Raw genomic sequence first — 16,370 nt, 5'->3', positions numbered from 1 at the left:
GATATTTCCAGCCCAGTTAGAATAAGGGATCGCTAGAAATCTCACTTTAAAAAAGGTTGTTCTGCACAAAATTTCCCCCTAAGCATTGCAGACCCAGAGGGTTCGGATACGTTTTAGAGAAGCAGCTGCACTTGAGAGTATGTATCCAAACCAAACAGACTCCAAAATGTCTGACGGTTATCAATGACTTTTTCTCCAACCTCTGTATCATGTGGTATACATGAACAGAAAGGGTCTTTAATCATCTCCAGATACACGGCTTTCATGGTCATGGATATTTGACTGGGCTCTTTTTGTACAATGATTCTGAGTCACAAAAACACAAACATTCATATGGAGGATGCTTGAAGCCCTCACCGGCACACAGGAATAACACAGGCATGGTTCCAGCATAAAATTGTAAATCGTGCTTTTATGACTTATTTATCAACACTACATTCTGGAAAAAAGACTTGCTAACTGGCTAGGAAGAAATCGATCACTTACATTAAGAATATTAGCTAATGAAAAATTGTCATAATAATAATTATTATTAGTAGAGATGGGAACAAGCAAAAGTGCAGCTGAACTTCCCAGAAAACAGGTAGTGTTTTATTACTGTAAACATTTATATACCCCTGGTCATCATCATATTTGAACTCCTCCCAATATTTAAGGACTTATCCTCGCAATGTTCCCATGAAGCAGGCAAGTGTTGTTCGTATTTGAAAGATGTGTAAACTGATTCATAGGATATCTTATGCGACTTGTCCAGTGTACTACTGTAAGTCAAAATAGTGGACCTAGAAATAAAACCAAGAAGTTCTCAGTCATTCCTGGCTATAACTGTGAGAAAGGAAGAAAATTCACCAAAGGTTTCAATATAAAAAAGATCAGTCATGCAAGAGAATGACCAATGGAAGGCAAGCTTTAGTTCTTTCAGGCAAATACAAATAATTGCAGAAAAACATTGTACTAAGTTATTCCATTGATTAATTTTGACATTAAATGTTCAAGGAAACAGGTCTCATACTATAACTAAAGAACCATGAAGTCGATTTTGGTGCACTAACATCTATGATTCTGGAATTTCCACTCCGATCTGCCTATAATAGAAGTGGAGTGGAATTAATATTTCTCCTGGATCATGTTGGCTGGGTTCTGAACCAAGAAATTGTTTATTGGAAATTCAGAAACAGCGTCCAGTAATTCAGGATTTCCATTTCATTCCTCTAGGCCTGAGGAAACAGGCTATGAAATAACACTCTGGAAGTATTCTAACAGGGGACGTGAGTACCAGTCTCCAAAGTAGTACTTAACAACAAGAAAAACTGTTCAGTAACAGGCTAACATCCCTCTATTTCAGGCCAGCATTCACCGATTTAGATGGAATATACTGCAATCAACTAAGTCAGTATGAGAGCAGTGTTGCTGCAAAATGGACCAAGATTTCCTAATTCCAGTAACTGGTGGGGCACTTGTCTAAATAAAATTGAGCAGAAACTGGAGAGCTGGTCCTGGAGCATGGGAAGCTTCCTTTCACCACAAATATTCTCAGTATCTACTCCACCGGCTTCTGCACTAAGTATATCATAGTAAAGTCTAGAGGTACAAAAATTAACATCTCTTTCCTTCCCTTCCTCTCCCACACAAGTGCTTCTCTCAGGATTATATACGTGTACTTCACAGAAGGTATGAATTGCTTTAATACGTAGAATGAGTCGTGAACATCAAAAAAATCAGCAGTGAGGGTAGCATACCCTCACTGCCTTTCTTCTTCACTTCTTTTGGTCATTCATACTAGCCATTTTAAATGACACATAACTCCAACTTATGCACAGGGGATTTTTCTTGATTTTGGAAGGTCCATAGGGCCAAGATTTGTTAAAAATAGGTGTCTACAGTTAGAATTCTAAGTTCAGTTTAGGTACCTTAGTAAATGGTCTGAGATTTTCAAGAGCGTAGAGCACTACTGATGTCAATAGGTATTTTGTACTTCTGAACGCAAAACAGGGTTTTCTGCACTTTGGCAAATTAGGCCAATTAGGTGTCTAAATAAATATTTAGGAGCTGGACTTTATGCTTCTATTTTTGAAAATGTCCTTCCTGCATCTGTTAAGTGACAGTCCTATAATGTGCAAATGGATCTAAGTTTGTCAAGTGCAATCAGAATTCAAGCCTCTTCAGATAGCCCTGGTGGACAACAGCACTCTGGTGGATAGAAAAATTCTGCAACAGCAGAAAATCTACATGAAGAAGATTGATAACACTCACTCTCCCCGACTCAAGTTGCCCCAGTCTAATCAGGGAATTTTCAGTGCATAACATCTATCTAAGAGAAGAATTCCAGCATAAATTATACAATTCATAACTGAAGGCAGAAGGATGAAGTTCACATTCTATTTTTTCCATTATCTTATCCTTAGGGTTGTGTGGTACACTGCTAGGAAGAATGTACTGTTAATACAAGAAAGCTAAAAACAACGCCAAGGTGATAGAGATTAATGTACCTTAGAATGCTTCTGATTATCTGAGGACAGTCTGAAGCTTCACTGCATGTTTACTGGTGATATATTAAAACTCTGAAAGTTATCACGTGACCTTTTGTCCCTGTCTCTGTATCTACAGAGCTGTGTGGGACTGTGTAAGGTTCTAGAGGATCTGAAGAGTTAAAGTTGTGCGTGTAGCCATTAAGCTTGTGTGCGACATCTCACATTTGAAGTCCCCCATTATTTGTAATCTCTCAACTCCTGGCTGGTCTGGGTTATTCAGCTATCAAATGCTCCGACAGAGAGAAAAAACATTAAAGTACATGTCTGAATTCTACCTTGTTGTTCACATATATAACTCATAGATCTCTTGGAAAGCCACAAGAGCAGATTATAGCAGTGGTTCTCAACCAGGGATACATCAATTTATCTAGATCAGTGTTTCTCAACCCAGGGGGGAGCAGGGCCAATGTTAAAGGATGGTAAGCAGGGCAATTGCCCCGGGCCCCATGCCACAGGGGGCCCCACAAAGCTAATTTACCTATTTCAGACTCCTGAAAGGGGTACAGTAGTCTGGAAAGATTGAGAGCCACTGGATTATATGATTTTATCCCGGATTCTCTAATTCTTTTCACTATCATTCTTGGGAACTCCAGACTCAAATGGGAATGAACAATGTTTGCTAAAAGTCTCAGTTGCTTCTCAACAGAGCCCTGGCTTTTCCCATACTAAGTGCTGATTTCTCCTTTCCGAGAGAAGGACGAAGAAATGCAGCAGAAGCCTGAGCAGAATCACTTGTAGCTCTGTATTAGTGTGGTCTCTGAACACTTACTTAATTAGAAAATGTTTTCAAAGTACTCTGAACTTTAAAAATACAGTGTAAATGCTAAATATTATTCTTGGAGAGTCAAAATAAAGCTTATGATGAGTGACACTTGAATCTTTTCTGACAACATTTTTTTCCATTGGAAAATGCTGATTCTACAAAATCAAGAGGTTTGGTGGGAATATATGAATGTTGCCAAATATTTTGACAGTAAGTTATTGAAATGTTTCATTTTGATGTTTTACAAAATATTCTGTTTCCACTTTTCATCCCAGTTCAGCCTGAAATGAAATTTTGAAATTCAGGAATTCCATATTTGGCCCAGCTCTACTTAAGATCCTATGCTTTATAGAAATTGGACAGCCTTCTGTTTCTGTTCATCTATATCATGGTTCTGGAAATCAAGGAGTTCATAAAATGGAATGAAAAGAAATAGTCATTTTGAATTACAATTAATATTCATTTAGATATAGGGCCAAATTTTCCATTTGCCTCAAATCAGCCTCTAGCTTTGTGCTTGCAAGTTTTCGTCTGCAACCATTTGTGCATGCAGCTACCATGTCTGGTTGCACAAAGAGCAAAAGTCTTGTGCAAAATAAATCAGATTATTTCAGCACGTTTTATAGGCAGAGGCTCTCCATGTCAGAAGAAAGCAGTTGTCTGAGAGGCAACATCAAAACATATTGTGTGCCTCAACTAGGCACAGGACTCAAGTGACGTATTGGTTGTTCTGTCCCTCCTACACACATTTCTGGCCCCAAAAAACCCTAAAAGGAGCATTTTTTCCTCCCAAGTTTAAGTGTCTCGGAAAAGCATAGGCCATCAGTATCTAGATCATTACTATGACACTTTAGGTCTTGTTTCGTTTATGTTTGTGCAGTGCTGCCAAGTGCTAATTCACGCTTCTCCAGTCTCTCTCTCTCTTTCTTCTCCCCTCCCCTCGTGTCCCCCTTCTCCCCCCTATTATTGTCTAGGCTTTTTAGCAGGAGAGGTCTAATAGGCCTCCTAGCTTATACATATTCTTCCCTCTAATAGTGCTGCACATTTTAATTAACTGAATAGTGCAGGCACCTGAAGATTACAGATTTTATTACTGCCACCATCTGGCTTCTATAATGTACGTAATATATACAATAAATCCTGCGTCCAAACAATTCTGCAAAGAAATCTGTCCTACTCAGTGTAATCTATTCTTACAGCATTTTATATATATATATATATATATATATATATATATATATATAGCATCTAAATAGTTGGTGGCAACACACACACACACACATCTCTTTCCTAGACTAGAGTATTAGTTACAGTCTTCTTGGTTTTCCCAACCATCTCATCTAAGGCTCTGAATTTAAATCTAATACTGCCACATCCACCCTCTGTGTGCAGAAAGGCATTACAGGGTGGGTTGGGGGCAGGGGTGGTTGGGTTAGTTTTTTGGTTTTTTTTTTTTTACCTTTAAGTTAATGTACAGTTTTGAAGTCCCAGAGGCTATCGTTCTGAAATTTGTGATGTTTTGTCTGCTTTGGTGATTTAAGGTTTGTCAGAAAATGTCAGAAAGGCCATGAGGCCAAGGACTTCCTGATGACTGAGGATTTTCTTTCACATGACCTTCCTGAAGTTGATTTTGGGCTCCAGACAGTGCTGCCTTCAGCTCTGACGGGGGCCGGCTGGCAGCAGATTCACGGGGATCTCTAGGGCATTCTGGCATTTTTAAACTAACTGGAGGCTGTAATACCTCCTAATCATCCAGAATATTATTTCACAAGTAATCATCTTGGAGGCAGTACATAAACTCCAGACTTTTATTTTATTTTGCAGCTAATTCCCTTACGACAGACAGCATACTTTCAAGTGTATTCAAACAATTAAAAACACATCTTGATTTAAATGAACAAATGCATAAGCGGAGGAAGTGTTTTGGATTTCGCAGATGGCATTCTATTTGGTTCTTTTGACAAGGACATCCAGAAATGCACACATACAAGGGAAGGTAACATGGATAAGAAATGGTTAAATAGCAAATATAGATTTCTGAATAATTTCACCAGTAAAAGTTCTGAGTTCCCTCACTATGCCATGCGGGTTCGTATTATTTAGGCAGCTGCCAGGTATTCATAAAATTGTTTGAGAGTCCTATAAATAAATGATTATTCTATTGAAAAATCACATCAGAAAGTGTTATTCATTCCCCTCCTCTTTAAAAAGCTTCAATAATCCAATGAAGGAGCAGAAACAATACCAGGTGATTTAGTTGGCCAACCACACAAGCATGAACTGATATGAGGAAATAATCAACGCAAACACTTTGTGAATAACTGAAAATTATTTGATCAAACTATTTTGTGAATACTTACTAATAGGCCAGAAGAAATCACACACCAGTCAAAAAAGGGCTGTAATTAATAGCTTGGCCAGCTTTAGTTGTCATCATTTTTGCCTTAGTGAGATGTAGGACTGTTACACTGGTTGTAGTGTTGTTGTTTTTTTAAACTAAGTAGCCAATAGAGATGAACTAAGACTGGAATAATTTATCTGACCACTCCCCTCCTCAAACTTTCAGGGCAGAGATATAAAGGGACACAGATTCATACCAATCTGGTTTTTGATTTTGCCATAGGGGCCACATCTCTTTCACCCCACCTCAAAAAAATTAAATACCCATTTCTGCTACGGAACTCAGGTTTCCTCAAAGTGAGAGCATTTATGTTTGAGGAAAGCTGAGAATCCAGGTAGGCAAGGTGACCTCCCATAGCTGTCAACCTCTGAAGTAAATACACATTTTTATCTTAACAGATATCATTGTAATACAGATGCGTGTCACTTAGAACAATGGGTATAAATAACTCAGTAATGCAGTTTAGGCACTTTCCCCTGAGATACATTGTTCACTTAGACATGAAAATATAACAGTGGGCTATAAATTAGTGTGAAAAGAATTAATTAGCTTCATTGCATTCTGGATTAATCTGGTGGCTGTGCTGATTTAATGGAGACTCGGCTAGAGTGGATGGTGAAAAAAATCAACGTAATTTACCAAAAAAGTCACATTTATAATGAAATAAGGAAGTCTTCACCCTGTCTATGCTTTGCGTTAACACACAATATAATATACCATCAATCACCCTTATCATCCACAGTACTGACAATATTGAAAATTGAAACTGTTCCAAAGGTGCGGAGTTCACATGTTCTTGCACTGCATGGGGTTAGAGTTCACTTGAGCGTACTGGAGATGGAGATATGAACAGAGAAATATTAACAATGGCGGGTCTTCTTAACTTGACCTGATTTATGCATTTAACTACCAAAATAAAAAAGCCTCTTCACAGAAATATTTCTCTCTCTCTCTCTCTGACTCACCCTCCCCCCCTTTTGCCCCTTTCCCCCAGTTACAGCACTAATCGGACAATTGAATCAGAGAAATTAAATCTACAGCATTAGCAGTGCAAAGGTATTTGACCAACACTTAGTTTTCTGACTTTTCTGTGGCTGCTTTACACCGTTTTTACTTTACATGCTTCATTTCAACAAAATCAAGGATGCAAACTTCTTAGTACTTAGTTTCCATGGAAACCTAAGCTGACCTCAACATTATTGTTCTCAAGAGGGAACTGACTTTACTATATGTTCATTCACTGAATTAATGGACTCCTGGTTCTTTTATTAGCAGCCCTCTAACAATGGAAAGAGAGAAATGTTGTAAAAAAGACGCTCAGACAACTGTTCCCTCCTTTGTCCAGGGCTTATTGGAATGACGCAAGTCTATTCAAGAAAAGATTATAAAAATCAACTCAAAGCTGCCTCTGTTTGTGGCAGCTAAACATACTTCTATTTCATAAAGATATAACCTATAAAACGAGCAAATTAAAGTTCTTAAGAAACAGCACCTCTAAGGCAGAGATCGTGTTGAAACTGGATTTTAGATATGACCACTGGATATTGCTATTCACTCCAATATAGTTTTGTGAAACATCATCAAGGTCTGGTTTCAGGCACCTCATAGAATTGGCTTTGAACTATTGCTGGATTAATGCTTTTTATGAGTGGATAGAGATAAAAACACTAGCTAAAGATAAACACAGAGACCGACAGTATCACAATTTAGAAATAATTACATTTATTCTCTGGTCTGCACCCTTTCCATAAGCACTGCAACGACCTTTCTAACAGATCACACTTATCCTAAACATATGCAGTTAGTGGCTCAATTAATGGAACTATAAATTAAAACAAATGTCACTACAATTTGGGGATTTTTTGACAGTTTCAGGGAATCCACTCTTCACTTTCTCTGTGTGTTTGTGTAAATAAATAAATAAATAATGTAGTGATAAAGTGTTCTGTGCAGTACAGTAGACTAATGCGAAATGCTGTGAATCCATGAACATTAAACAGTTCAAGTTAAAATCTTTAAGTCACTCTCTCAGTGAGTATCTAATATTATGATAGACCCTGCATAGGCCTCAGGCTGAATGGCCTAGCTAGTAATTGCTCCACAAAAGACAGTTAACAGTTCCCCTGCTCTTCCCTAACTACCTTCCTGACTGCTTATTGAAGTCTGATTTCTTACTCCTCTGGGTCATCATTCATCAGCCCTAGAGATCCCGCTGGGAGAGACTGACGAGACCTTTCCATATCCCTTGTTACCAGAGGCCATTTCTGATGGCCCAGGCTATAGAAAATGTCTTCACAGCAACCCAGTGGGACAAGCTATGGTTATAATACCCAAATAATCATTTCACAAATTATCATAATTATCAATCAATCATCCAGTTTGAACAATGTGTTTCTGAAGTATCAGATGGTTTTTGTGACCTGTAGCATTTTGTACACAATAATAAACCTAGAGAGATTTATAGGTCTATCCTGGTTCACATTTGCAGCAATGAAACTAAGTTAATTTTTAATTAAAAAAGCCCACTACCAACAACTTTCCACTTATATAGCGTACTTTGTGTTATGTTACACTTTCTAGATGGTCAAGGTTTCCAAAGCTAAGACAGTTTGAGTTTTCTCTAAACAATGTTCAAGACTATCAGTTACTTACTTTGGAAAAAAGGGTTACTTTCAGATTATATTTTGTTTCCATCTGTACTGTATTAACAGCTTCTTACATTTTGCAATATAAAATACAGTGAGTCAAAAAAGGACAAAAGAAAAGGTGGGTTTTTATTTTTATATATATATATATAGAAATACTGGATTGAATCTAACTCTTTTAAAGCTGATGGTATCTCCCTCTCTCTGTGTAGTACAGGCTTGTTAATGGATAAATTCAAGTTCTCCAGAAAGTCAAAGAATAAATTTTAAACCTTTTGCCAAATGTCTATCCTATTGGATTTTGATAAGATGGCTATTGAGCTTTAATAATGTCTTCTATCCATTTTCAGCTGGCCCTTAACATGTCTCTTTATTTGTCCCTAAAGCCTCTTCAGTGATGCCTTTTTATTACAAGTCTCTCAGCTTGCTCTCAAGGGAGACAGGGTCGACAAGAGTGATAGATAGATAACTCTATAGATTATCTCCCACAGATGTTTTCTCTCCAGTAGCCCCTTAGGCTATTCCCTCTAAGTAAACAGAGACTAAATAGAGAGTCTACTGAAGAGAGAAGTCCCTGAGGTCTCTTGTCACCACAGTTAGAAAAACAGTCCATCCAGAAGAGGTTGGTTGGGAGCCCTATACCCGGAGCCTCTCTCAGCATGATTCTCAAATGTTCATCCAAAGTGACTTATAGAGCAAAGTTAAATTCAAGTAGCATTACCCATCAGAAATAAAAGCATCATGCAATGGACATTGGCATCATTTCCTATCTGAACAAGGAGTATTATCTTTCATTTCCTGCTCAAAGTTAAATCAAAATGATAATGATACAAAGCTGGGTTTTAGATGTATTATCTGCAGTGAGAAAGCTTGGAAAATGCAGACAAAAAGCACATGAGCTGCCCTTTAAGAAAAATAAAATAGAGGGCAGCAGATTTAATCAGGGAAGATGTTCTTGAAAATGTGTTTGGGAATCTGTGAAAATATCTATATCTATGCAGATAAAAATGTGTGTGACCTACCTGATGGCATATATGCAGTGCACTAAAGAAATGTGAACTTTACCTGATTCTCTTTAAGCAAATACTTCAACCTCCAGAAAAAATAATCCAAACCATGTATTGGCACAATGCAATCAAAGCTAACAATATGCAAATATACAAAAATGTTTGGCAGTTCACTTTGGCTGGGATGCACATGCTTAGAAGTTTGAGTTATTCTGTGAACTATATGAATCTACAGATTTCACAGAACTGGGCTGGAAACCTCATGGGAAAAGGTCCTCTTATTAGATTCCTGGGACTTCCTGCTTCCTGTGAGTCCAGTACCACCACAAAAATCAGCCTTCTAGTGTTAGTTTGACACTTCTACTTCTAGCAGCTACAGAACCCAGACATGTGGAGGCCATAACATATTGTGAAAAAGTTATTTGAACCTTAAAAAAAACAGTCTGAGTTAATTTCTATTTTACCCCAAGCTAAATGAAGCCTTTATTTATTATACTATAGACTAGTGTCCTCTAAGTAAAGTTCTTGAGCATTTCACTAACAGTTTATTAATGGAAAGGGACCAACAGAAAGTAGAACATTTCCTCCAGTTGGTGATTTAACCAGGAAAAATGATGTTGAGGGTTTAAACTAAACAAACTTCACATGTCTCCAACTATACTTCAATTCTGTCAGTCTTCCCTCCAAGCTTTCCCTTTTTTCAGGTCTTCCCTCTCCTCCACTTCTTTCTCTCACTCCCTATTTATGTTCCCTGCTATTGCCCCCTTCAGAACCTTTGATCCAACAGCCACCCAACTGACTCATTTCCAAACAATGCTACCACTGCTTGGTTCTGACTTCCCTTGTTTCCAGCCTGGACTGGCCCACCCACTCCATTCACATCTGTCTTGGTGGCTGGATGGGGAGTGAGCCACATTCCTGTCCTCCAGCATGCCTCCAAAGGAAGAGGATTAAATGGAAATCAAACCCCAGAAAATTGTGTATCCCATTGGGTATGGCAATTTAATGATTCGACAAGTTTGGGAACTGAAATGTTCCTCCAGGGGCTTCTTGCACTGTCAGAGTGAAATGTTGATATACAAAATTAAGCCATACAGCCCTGTCCTGATGCTGCAAAAATCATACAAGATTATTTTTCATTCATTCTTCCCCCCCTCCCCCAGCTGAAAAACTGTCCAGCAATGGTCCTTTCACAAGCCATTAAGTTTAGACTTGAACTCTTTACCTTACTGCTTTGACCTTTTTCACCCTGGCTGTAAAACCCTACTGCCCATCCTTCAGTAAATTTATCACCTCATAAACTCCCACTAGTGCTTCTCTACAATGCATTTAGAAGAAAAAGTCACAGTGGCAGTCCCTCTGTCAAATATCATAATTGTCCGGTGTTACATTTAGAGTAAGAGAATTTTGAAGATGCTATTTTTTTTACATCTGAAGATATCTGTTGAATGTCTCCTCCTACTCTTCCTTTGTTCAAAGCCTTCTTTTTAGGTTGAATGTGGATTTGCGATATTGTAATTAAAGACTACCAGATAGAAATAGCTGAGCAGTCCCTGGGCCATGGAGAATTTACTTCCATCTTTGTGATAAGTGGGTTAGGATAATAAGAACCTGCCACCTGGTCACCATGTCTGCTCAGACAAAAGGATCCCACTGAGGCACAGACGAACATGAAATGAGTTATGGAGATCAACAAGGTAAAAAGTTCAGCACTATTGCTATAGGTCCTCTTGCAAGGTCAATGGATGGTCAAAAGACATTTCACAGAGGAAACTTTAGCTTCCAAAATAAAAGCTTATTTTGCTCAACCTGGTGAGAATAGAATGGTCCATACTGGACATAGATGTGTCTAAATATCTGTTCTCAAACTAACTCCGGAGCCTGACAAGTATTAGATTTCACTATGTTTGGCAGAACTGCACAAGTGTTTTCTTTTAACTTTCAGAGCCAAGAAATGGTATTTAAGATGGCCTAAATGGGTGAATAAAATGGCAGTTGTTGCAGTTTTCCAACTTAAAATATTTGACACTTTTGAATCTCATGTGTGTCTATTTCTAATAAGACAATAACGTGAAAGGAATTAAAGCCAACTCATGACTCAAACAAGGATAAGCTACCCCTCTTATGGGCATCTAGGTAGGCTATAATCAAATGTGACTTGCTATGCTTTATCTTATAATACCGTTAACCAAAGATACCAGTGGAAAGAATGTTATTTTTATGTTATTTAAAATAATCCTGACCAAAATACTAGACAGGCTACTGACATATACTTTATGGGGTTGTCAAACAGTTACAGTATAGACATTTATAGAAATTATAATACAGCTAAAATACACTTGAAACCAGATTTTCTCTCGAAATATAATTTAAGATGTCACAAACTGAGGAAAAGCTTGGTAATACATAAGACTAGTTAAATTCTGTTCTTTTATTCATGCATACCAGATCCCTTTGATTTCAAATAAACATCATATGGTGAACTGACTTCTACTTAGAAGTAAGGACAAACATCATTTCACTGGAAAATGGGGTTTCCAGGTTTGAACAGCTATTGTCTAGGCTATAACTGTAACAAAGATTCCTTTTACATAAGTACTGGATCCACAAATCACTCATAAAAGTACCCCCAAATAAAACTAGGGGTACAAAACCAAGCTCTGAAAGCCTTTTTCATGTTTTTTGATTCATACATTTATTACACATTTGTATTCAAATGAAAATGGAAAACTGTCAAGATACTTACAAAGCCAAGTAACGAACACAACTTGGAGAAGATTAAATCTTTTCCTACCTTTTTTATACAGCCCTCTTGGGATGCCACCTCAGGATCAGTCAGTACTTGCTGTAAAACAATAAAAACAACAATAAGTCAATTTGCAATGAAAAAAGAACATCACTGGGTGTAAAGGCCAGAGTCCTTGAATGCAGCAAACCTGTGTAGACATTTTCAAAATTAGATACAATACTCACACCAGTACTACTACTATGAAAACACACTGCGCTGGACTTGAGCAGTCACTTCATTCTGGGATGTTTCCCATCGAATTAAATTAGTCTAAAATTGGTAAGTGGTTAAGACTGCTGCTTCAGGCCCCAATTCAGCAAAGCACTTAAGCAAATGCTTAAATCCTACTGAAGTCAATAACTAAGCAGGGTAATATTAGCATAAATTCCACTTCTTGGGGGCATATTTGACGAGTGCCAAGGGTTTAGTGATTTCTAGCTAGCTGTAAGGTTCTCAATCCTGTTTTTAAATAATATGTAACATTTAACATAAACAATGATATTAAAATCTATAATAATAAGTATAACAAAACAATAACAAAGTATAACAAAGATTAAAAGGTAACAAAATAAAGGTGGAAAGCCATATATACTATTTTGTTCCTATATTTTTATCCAGTACAATAGTTTACTTCATTGTTAAGACTTTTTCAAAATAGTCTGGCCTCTTAAATGGATGGCTTAGTAAGAAAGACAGGTTTATCAATGGGATGTCCCAGTTCAGAGCATTCCACTCAAGCCACAGTGTACATTCATAAAACACTTCCCATACCAAGGGATCTCAAAATACTTTATGTACTTGGAGGTATACCAGCCTGACTGATATTATTATTATTCTAGAGCAGATAGAAATTTTGCAAGTTTTTCCTCACAAAAATGTCTCATTGAAAATGTTCAACTGTTCTAGTTAATATTTCTTTAGATTTGATACACACACACACAAAAAGGCACAAAAAGCATCCTGCCTAGAGTACAGACAGAGAAGATGGAACGCAGTGGAAAATCCAGAGGTGGTGATGCAGTCATTTCTGGAGTAGAAGCCAGGTAACCACCGGCATCCAATATGCTGTACAGCAGCACAATTCTGTCTAAAAAATCAATTAGATGTAAAGAAATACTGTATTGGAAAATAATTAAGCTAAGTCTGCAGAAGATCCTAATATATCTGCGAGAGAAATCCTCACACACTTAAGATGCTAACATTGGAGAGAGAAGAAATAAATCACAGTGGTCTCCATGCATTGCTGCTGGAATTAGGAGTAGTGGGGGGTGCTACCACACCAACTACCTTGAAGTAGTAATACCAAATATCAAAAACATGGTTTCCATCATCAGCACCCCTGCTATGAAAATTGTTCCAGCACTCTAGAGAATTAGATTGGATTGCACACCATTAATGATGGCTTCCCTTGATTCAGCAGCACAGGCTTGGTGACGGGTATGGTATGTGTTTCGAGGAACGAGCTGCTGGCGATCTCTTCCAGGTGAGATCCAACATCAGGGTTTTCCAACCCACTTCTGTTCATTAAAGACCTTATGGCATTTTTTTAAACAGTAGGTGGTAAGAGAACTGCCCCAGGATTCTGCCTCAGAGTGACTGCACTTCGGTGATGGTGAAGGTTAGATATAGACAAGCAGGCAGATGGGCAGGTTAAGTACTCAAGTTCTATAAAATGCTGTAAAGATTCATTAGGGTAGGCATGCTAAAGCTTGAGCCAGTACTCTAGCTCCAATTCAACATAGCATTTAAGAAATTCCATTGATTTTGATGGGACTACTCACACATTTAAAGTAGAGCATCTGGTACATTCGATTGCTAACAATTTTCTGCTAAAAATTGTTTTGGGAGTAACCTTATGGCATTTTTTTAAACAGTGCTTTTTCAGTGCTCGTGTGGGGCTGGAATGCTCAACACCTTGCAGGATTACACCCTAAATGCAATGTCACAGGCCATCCTGGCTGTCAGCCGGAGCTGCAAGACAGTACAAAAAACTGAGATGGAAATTAAAGTTATCAAAATGAGAAATGTTACACATTTTAGAGAAAAATTTCCATTTTTAAAACAAAACAGACCCTCAGTTGGTGTAAATTCACTTGGCTCTGATAGCTAATTTACATCAATTATTATTATTAACGTATGTCAATTTACACCAGGTGAGGACCTGGCCTGAAGTTAGTGGGCCTCTCTGACCCAGGCAGGTGAGACTGACCCATTTACTGAACTCAGAAATGTTGGCAAATGTTTCTGAGCTCAGCTGTAATAACAACATGTCATATTTTAAATATTAAGAATTCTAACTCTTTCTATATTTTACATAACTTTTAATAGACACTGAAATTGTGGTTTGGAAAATAGCTAAAAGCAAACAAGTGTGAAAGGTGAACACTAGAGCAATATAAAAAAAAACCGTGAAGAGAAATCAGCCACCCAATATGCTGAAAGTTAAATAGTTTAACATGCACCGTTACAAGCAGATTCCACTGAGCTGCGTTGGAACAACCTGATCTTCGAAGGTGCTAAGTCCTCACTGCTCCCACTAACTTCACTGGGAAGTAATGGTCCTCAATGCCCTTTGAGAATGAGGCCACTAAACTCTCTATACTCCAGTGTGATCCTCTGTATGACAGTTTGAATACACCAATCAGATGAGCCTTAATTTGTTTGTGAAACAGTGACACACTCAGATGAATAAATCCTTGCTATTATATGCAAAGTACCATAAAATATTATTGATTGTAAATGTCGGAGCAATGTTCTTGACCCATTCAGAGGACATATTGCACTGATTTTACTTGACCATAAATGAACAGAAAAAAGTGAGAACTAAGTGCAAGTTGGGATGTGCTCTAGTGCTCTCTAATTGGGTTGCCATTCTTGAGTGCTCACCCCAGCATGGCCTTGATGGTTCTGCAGTTGCCCTGCCTTTTTTTCTCCTTCTTAGGGCATCTTTGAAAATGCCCACAACCTGGTTTGGCTACACCAGTGACTTGGTCCTCTGGCTAAAGTTGTTTAACAAAAATCCACCCCTTCTGGGGTACACTAGTCAAAAAGACAAACAAAACCCCCACAGAGTCTTCATACCAGTCTCAAGCTGGGCCTGGCCCCTCATCCCTGAGGGTCTGTCTTCTCTTTACAGTCCCTTTCAAAATTCAAACACAAATTTTCCATCCAGTCCTTCCTTCCTGAGTAGCTTTCTTCCAAAGTCTTCTCCTCCTAACAGAGGAGTCTCAAAGTTCGCCTCCTTGGGGCTATGCTGATTCCTGCCAGTTGCAGACCTGGATCAGCTTCCCTCAGCTGACCTCTCCTGATGAATTCCATTCTTCTCTGGATTGGGAGAGGTCAGCAGGCAGGCCTCCTTGCTCAGAGGTGTCTCTCCTCTTCTGAGGGAAGAAACAGGTGATAAACTATCCTGTCCCAGAACTCATCCTGCATGACTGCGAGAGAGGGGAGCCTTGCTTGACCCTGCACCACAAGGCTCCTTATCCCATGTCCTTAAAGAAACAGTCACTTTGAAACACCCAGACACTACTTATCATTCCAGGACCACTTCCTCTCTCCCCACATGTGCTCCAGAACATCTGGAACAGGGTGTGATTGACTCCAGTACCTGCTCACTCTAACATGGGACAGACCCACCCTGTTACTTGCTCTGTACACATGATTCAGTCAGGAACTCCTGAAATTGAATCCCAACTCATACACAACTTTCCTTTATGGTTTTGGATAAATCTGTGCAGAGGAGGTAAATTCTGTTTTGCAAAGGATTTTAGGATTTTTATGTATGGCTTGTTTCAAACGGGAGTGAAAAAAAATTCACCGTGAAGGAAAATTCTGAAAAAATTTGTTTTGGGTTGATGGAAACATTTCATTTCAACAAAATCAAAATGTTTTCACTTCAATTTTGCCTTTTAAATTTTTTGTATTATGATATATAATACAAAATTTAAAAATCTTCTAAACAAAGCTTTTCATTTAAAACTGAAAAACTGAAGCTTTTCATTCAAAAAATTTGAAAACAAGACACTCTGATGTTGTCAGAACTTTTTTCCCCTAGTTTTTTTCCTAAATGAAATTCTGTCAAAATCAACTGATTTTGTGAGACATTTTCATTTCAGCAGAACTGCCTGTTTTGCCAAAGTTTCTCCAACCAGCTCTAGTTTTGGATAAGCCAGCTGCCTTGTGTAAAACAGGATGACAATACTTCTGATAGACTAAGCTGCAAAATTTGGGTTCTA

The 16,370-nt window shown here is 38.1% G+C and overlaps 1 protein-coding gene across 3 annotated transcripts in view; it reads right to left on the bottom strand.

The window, feature by feature from the left end:
- The window catches only part of PRDM16 (PR/SET domain 16), a 435,888-nt gene that overhangs the window by 204,838 nt on the left and 214,680 nt on the right, over positions 1-16,370 (bottom strand). For all 3 annotated transcript variants that reach the window (XM_073316649.1, XM_073316650.1, XM_073316651.1), the window contains exon 3: positions 12,142-12,192. In XM_073316649.1, coding sequence (XP_073172750.1) covers positions 12,142-12,192 — 51 coding nt within the window. The remainder of the gene's footprint in view (positions 1-12,141; positions 12,193-16,370) is intronic.

Source organism: Lepidochelys kempii, chromosome 18, assembly GCF_965140265.1.
Source record: "Lepidochelys kempii isolate rLepKem1 chromosome 18, rLepKem1.hap2, whole genome shotgun sequence".
NCBI lineage: Eukaryota > Metazoa > Chordata > Testudines > Cheloniidae > Lepidochelys > Lepidochelys kempii.
This window is presented reverse-complemented; position numbering and strand designations above follow the sequence as displayed.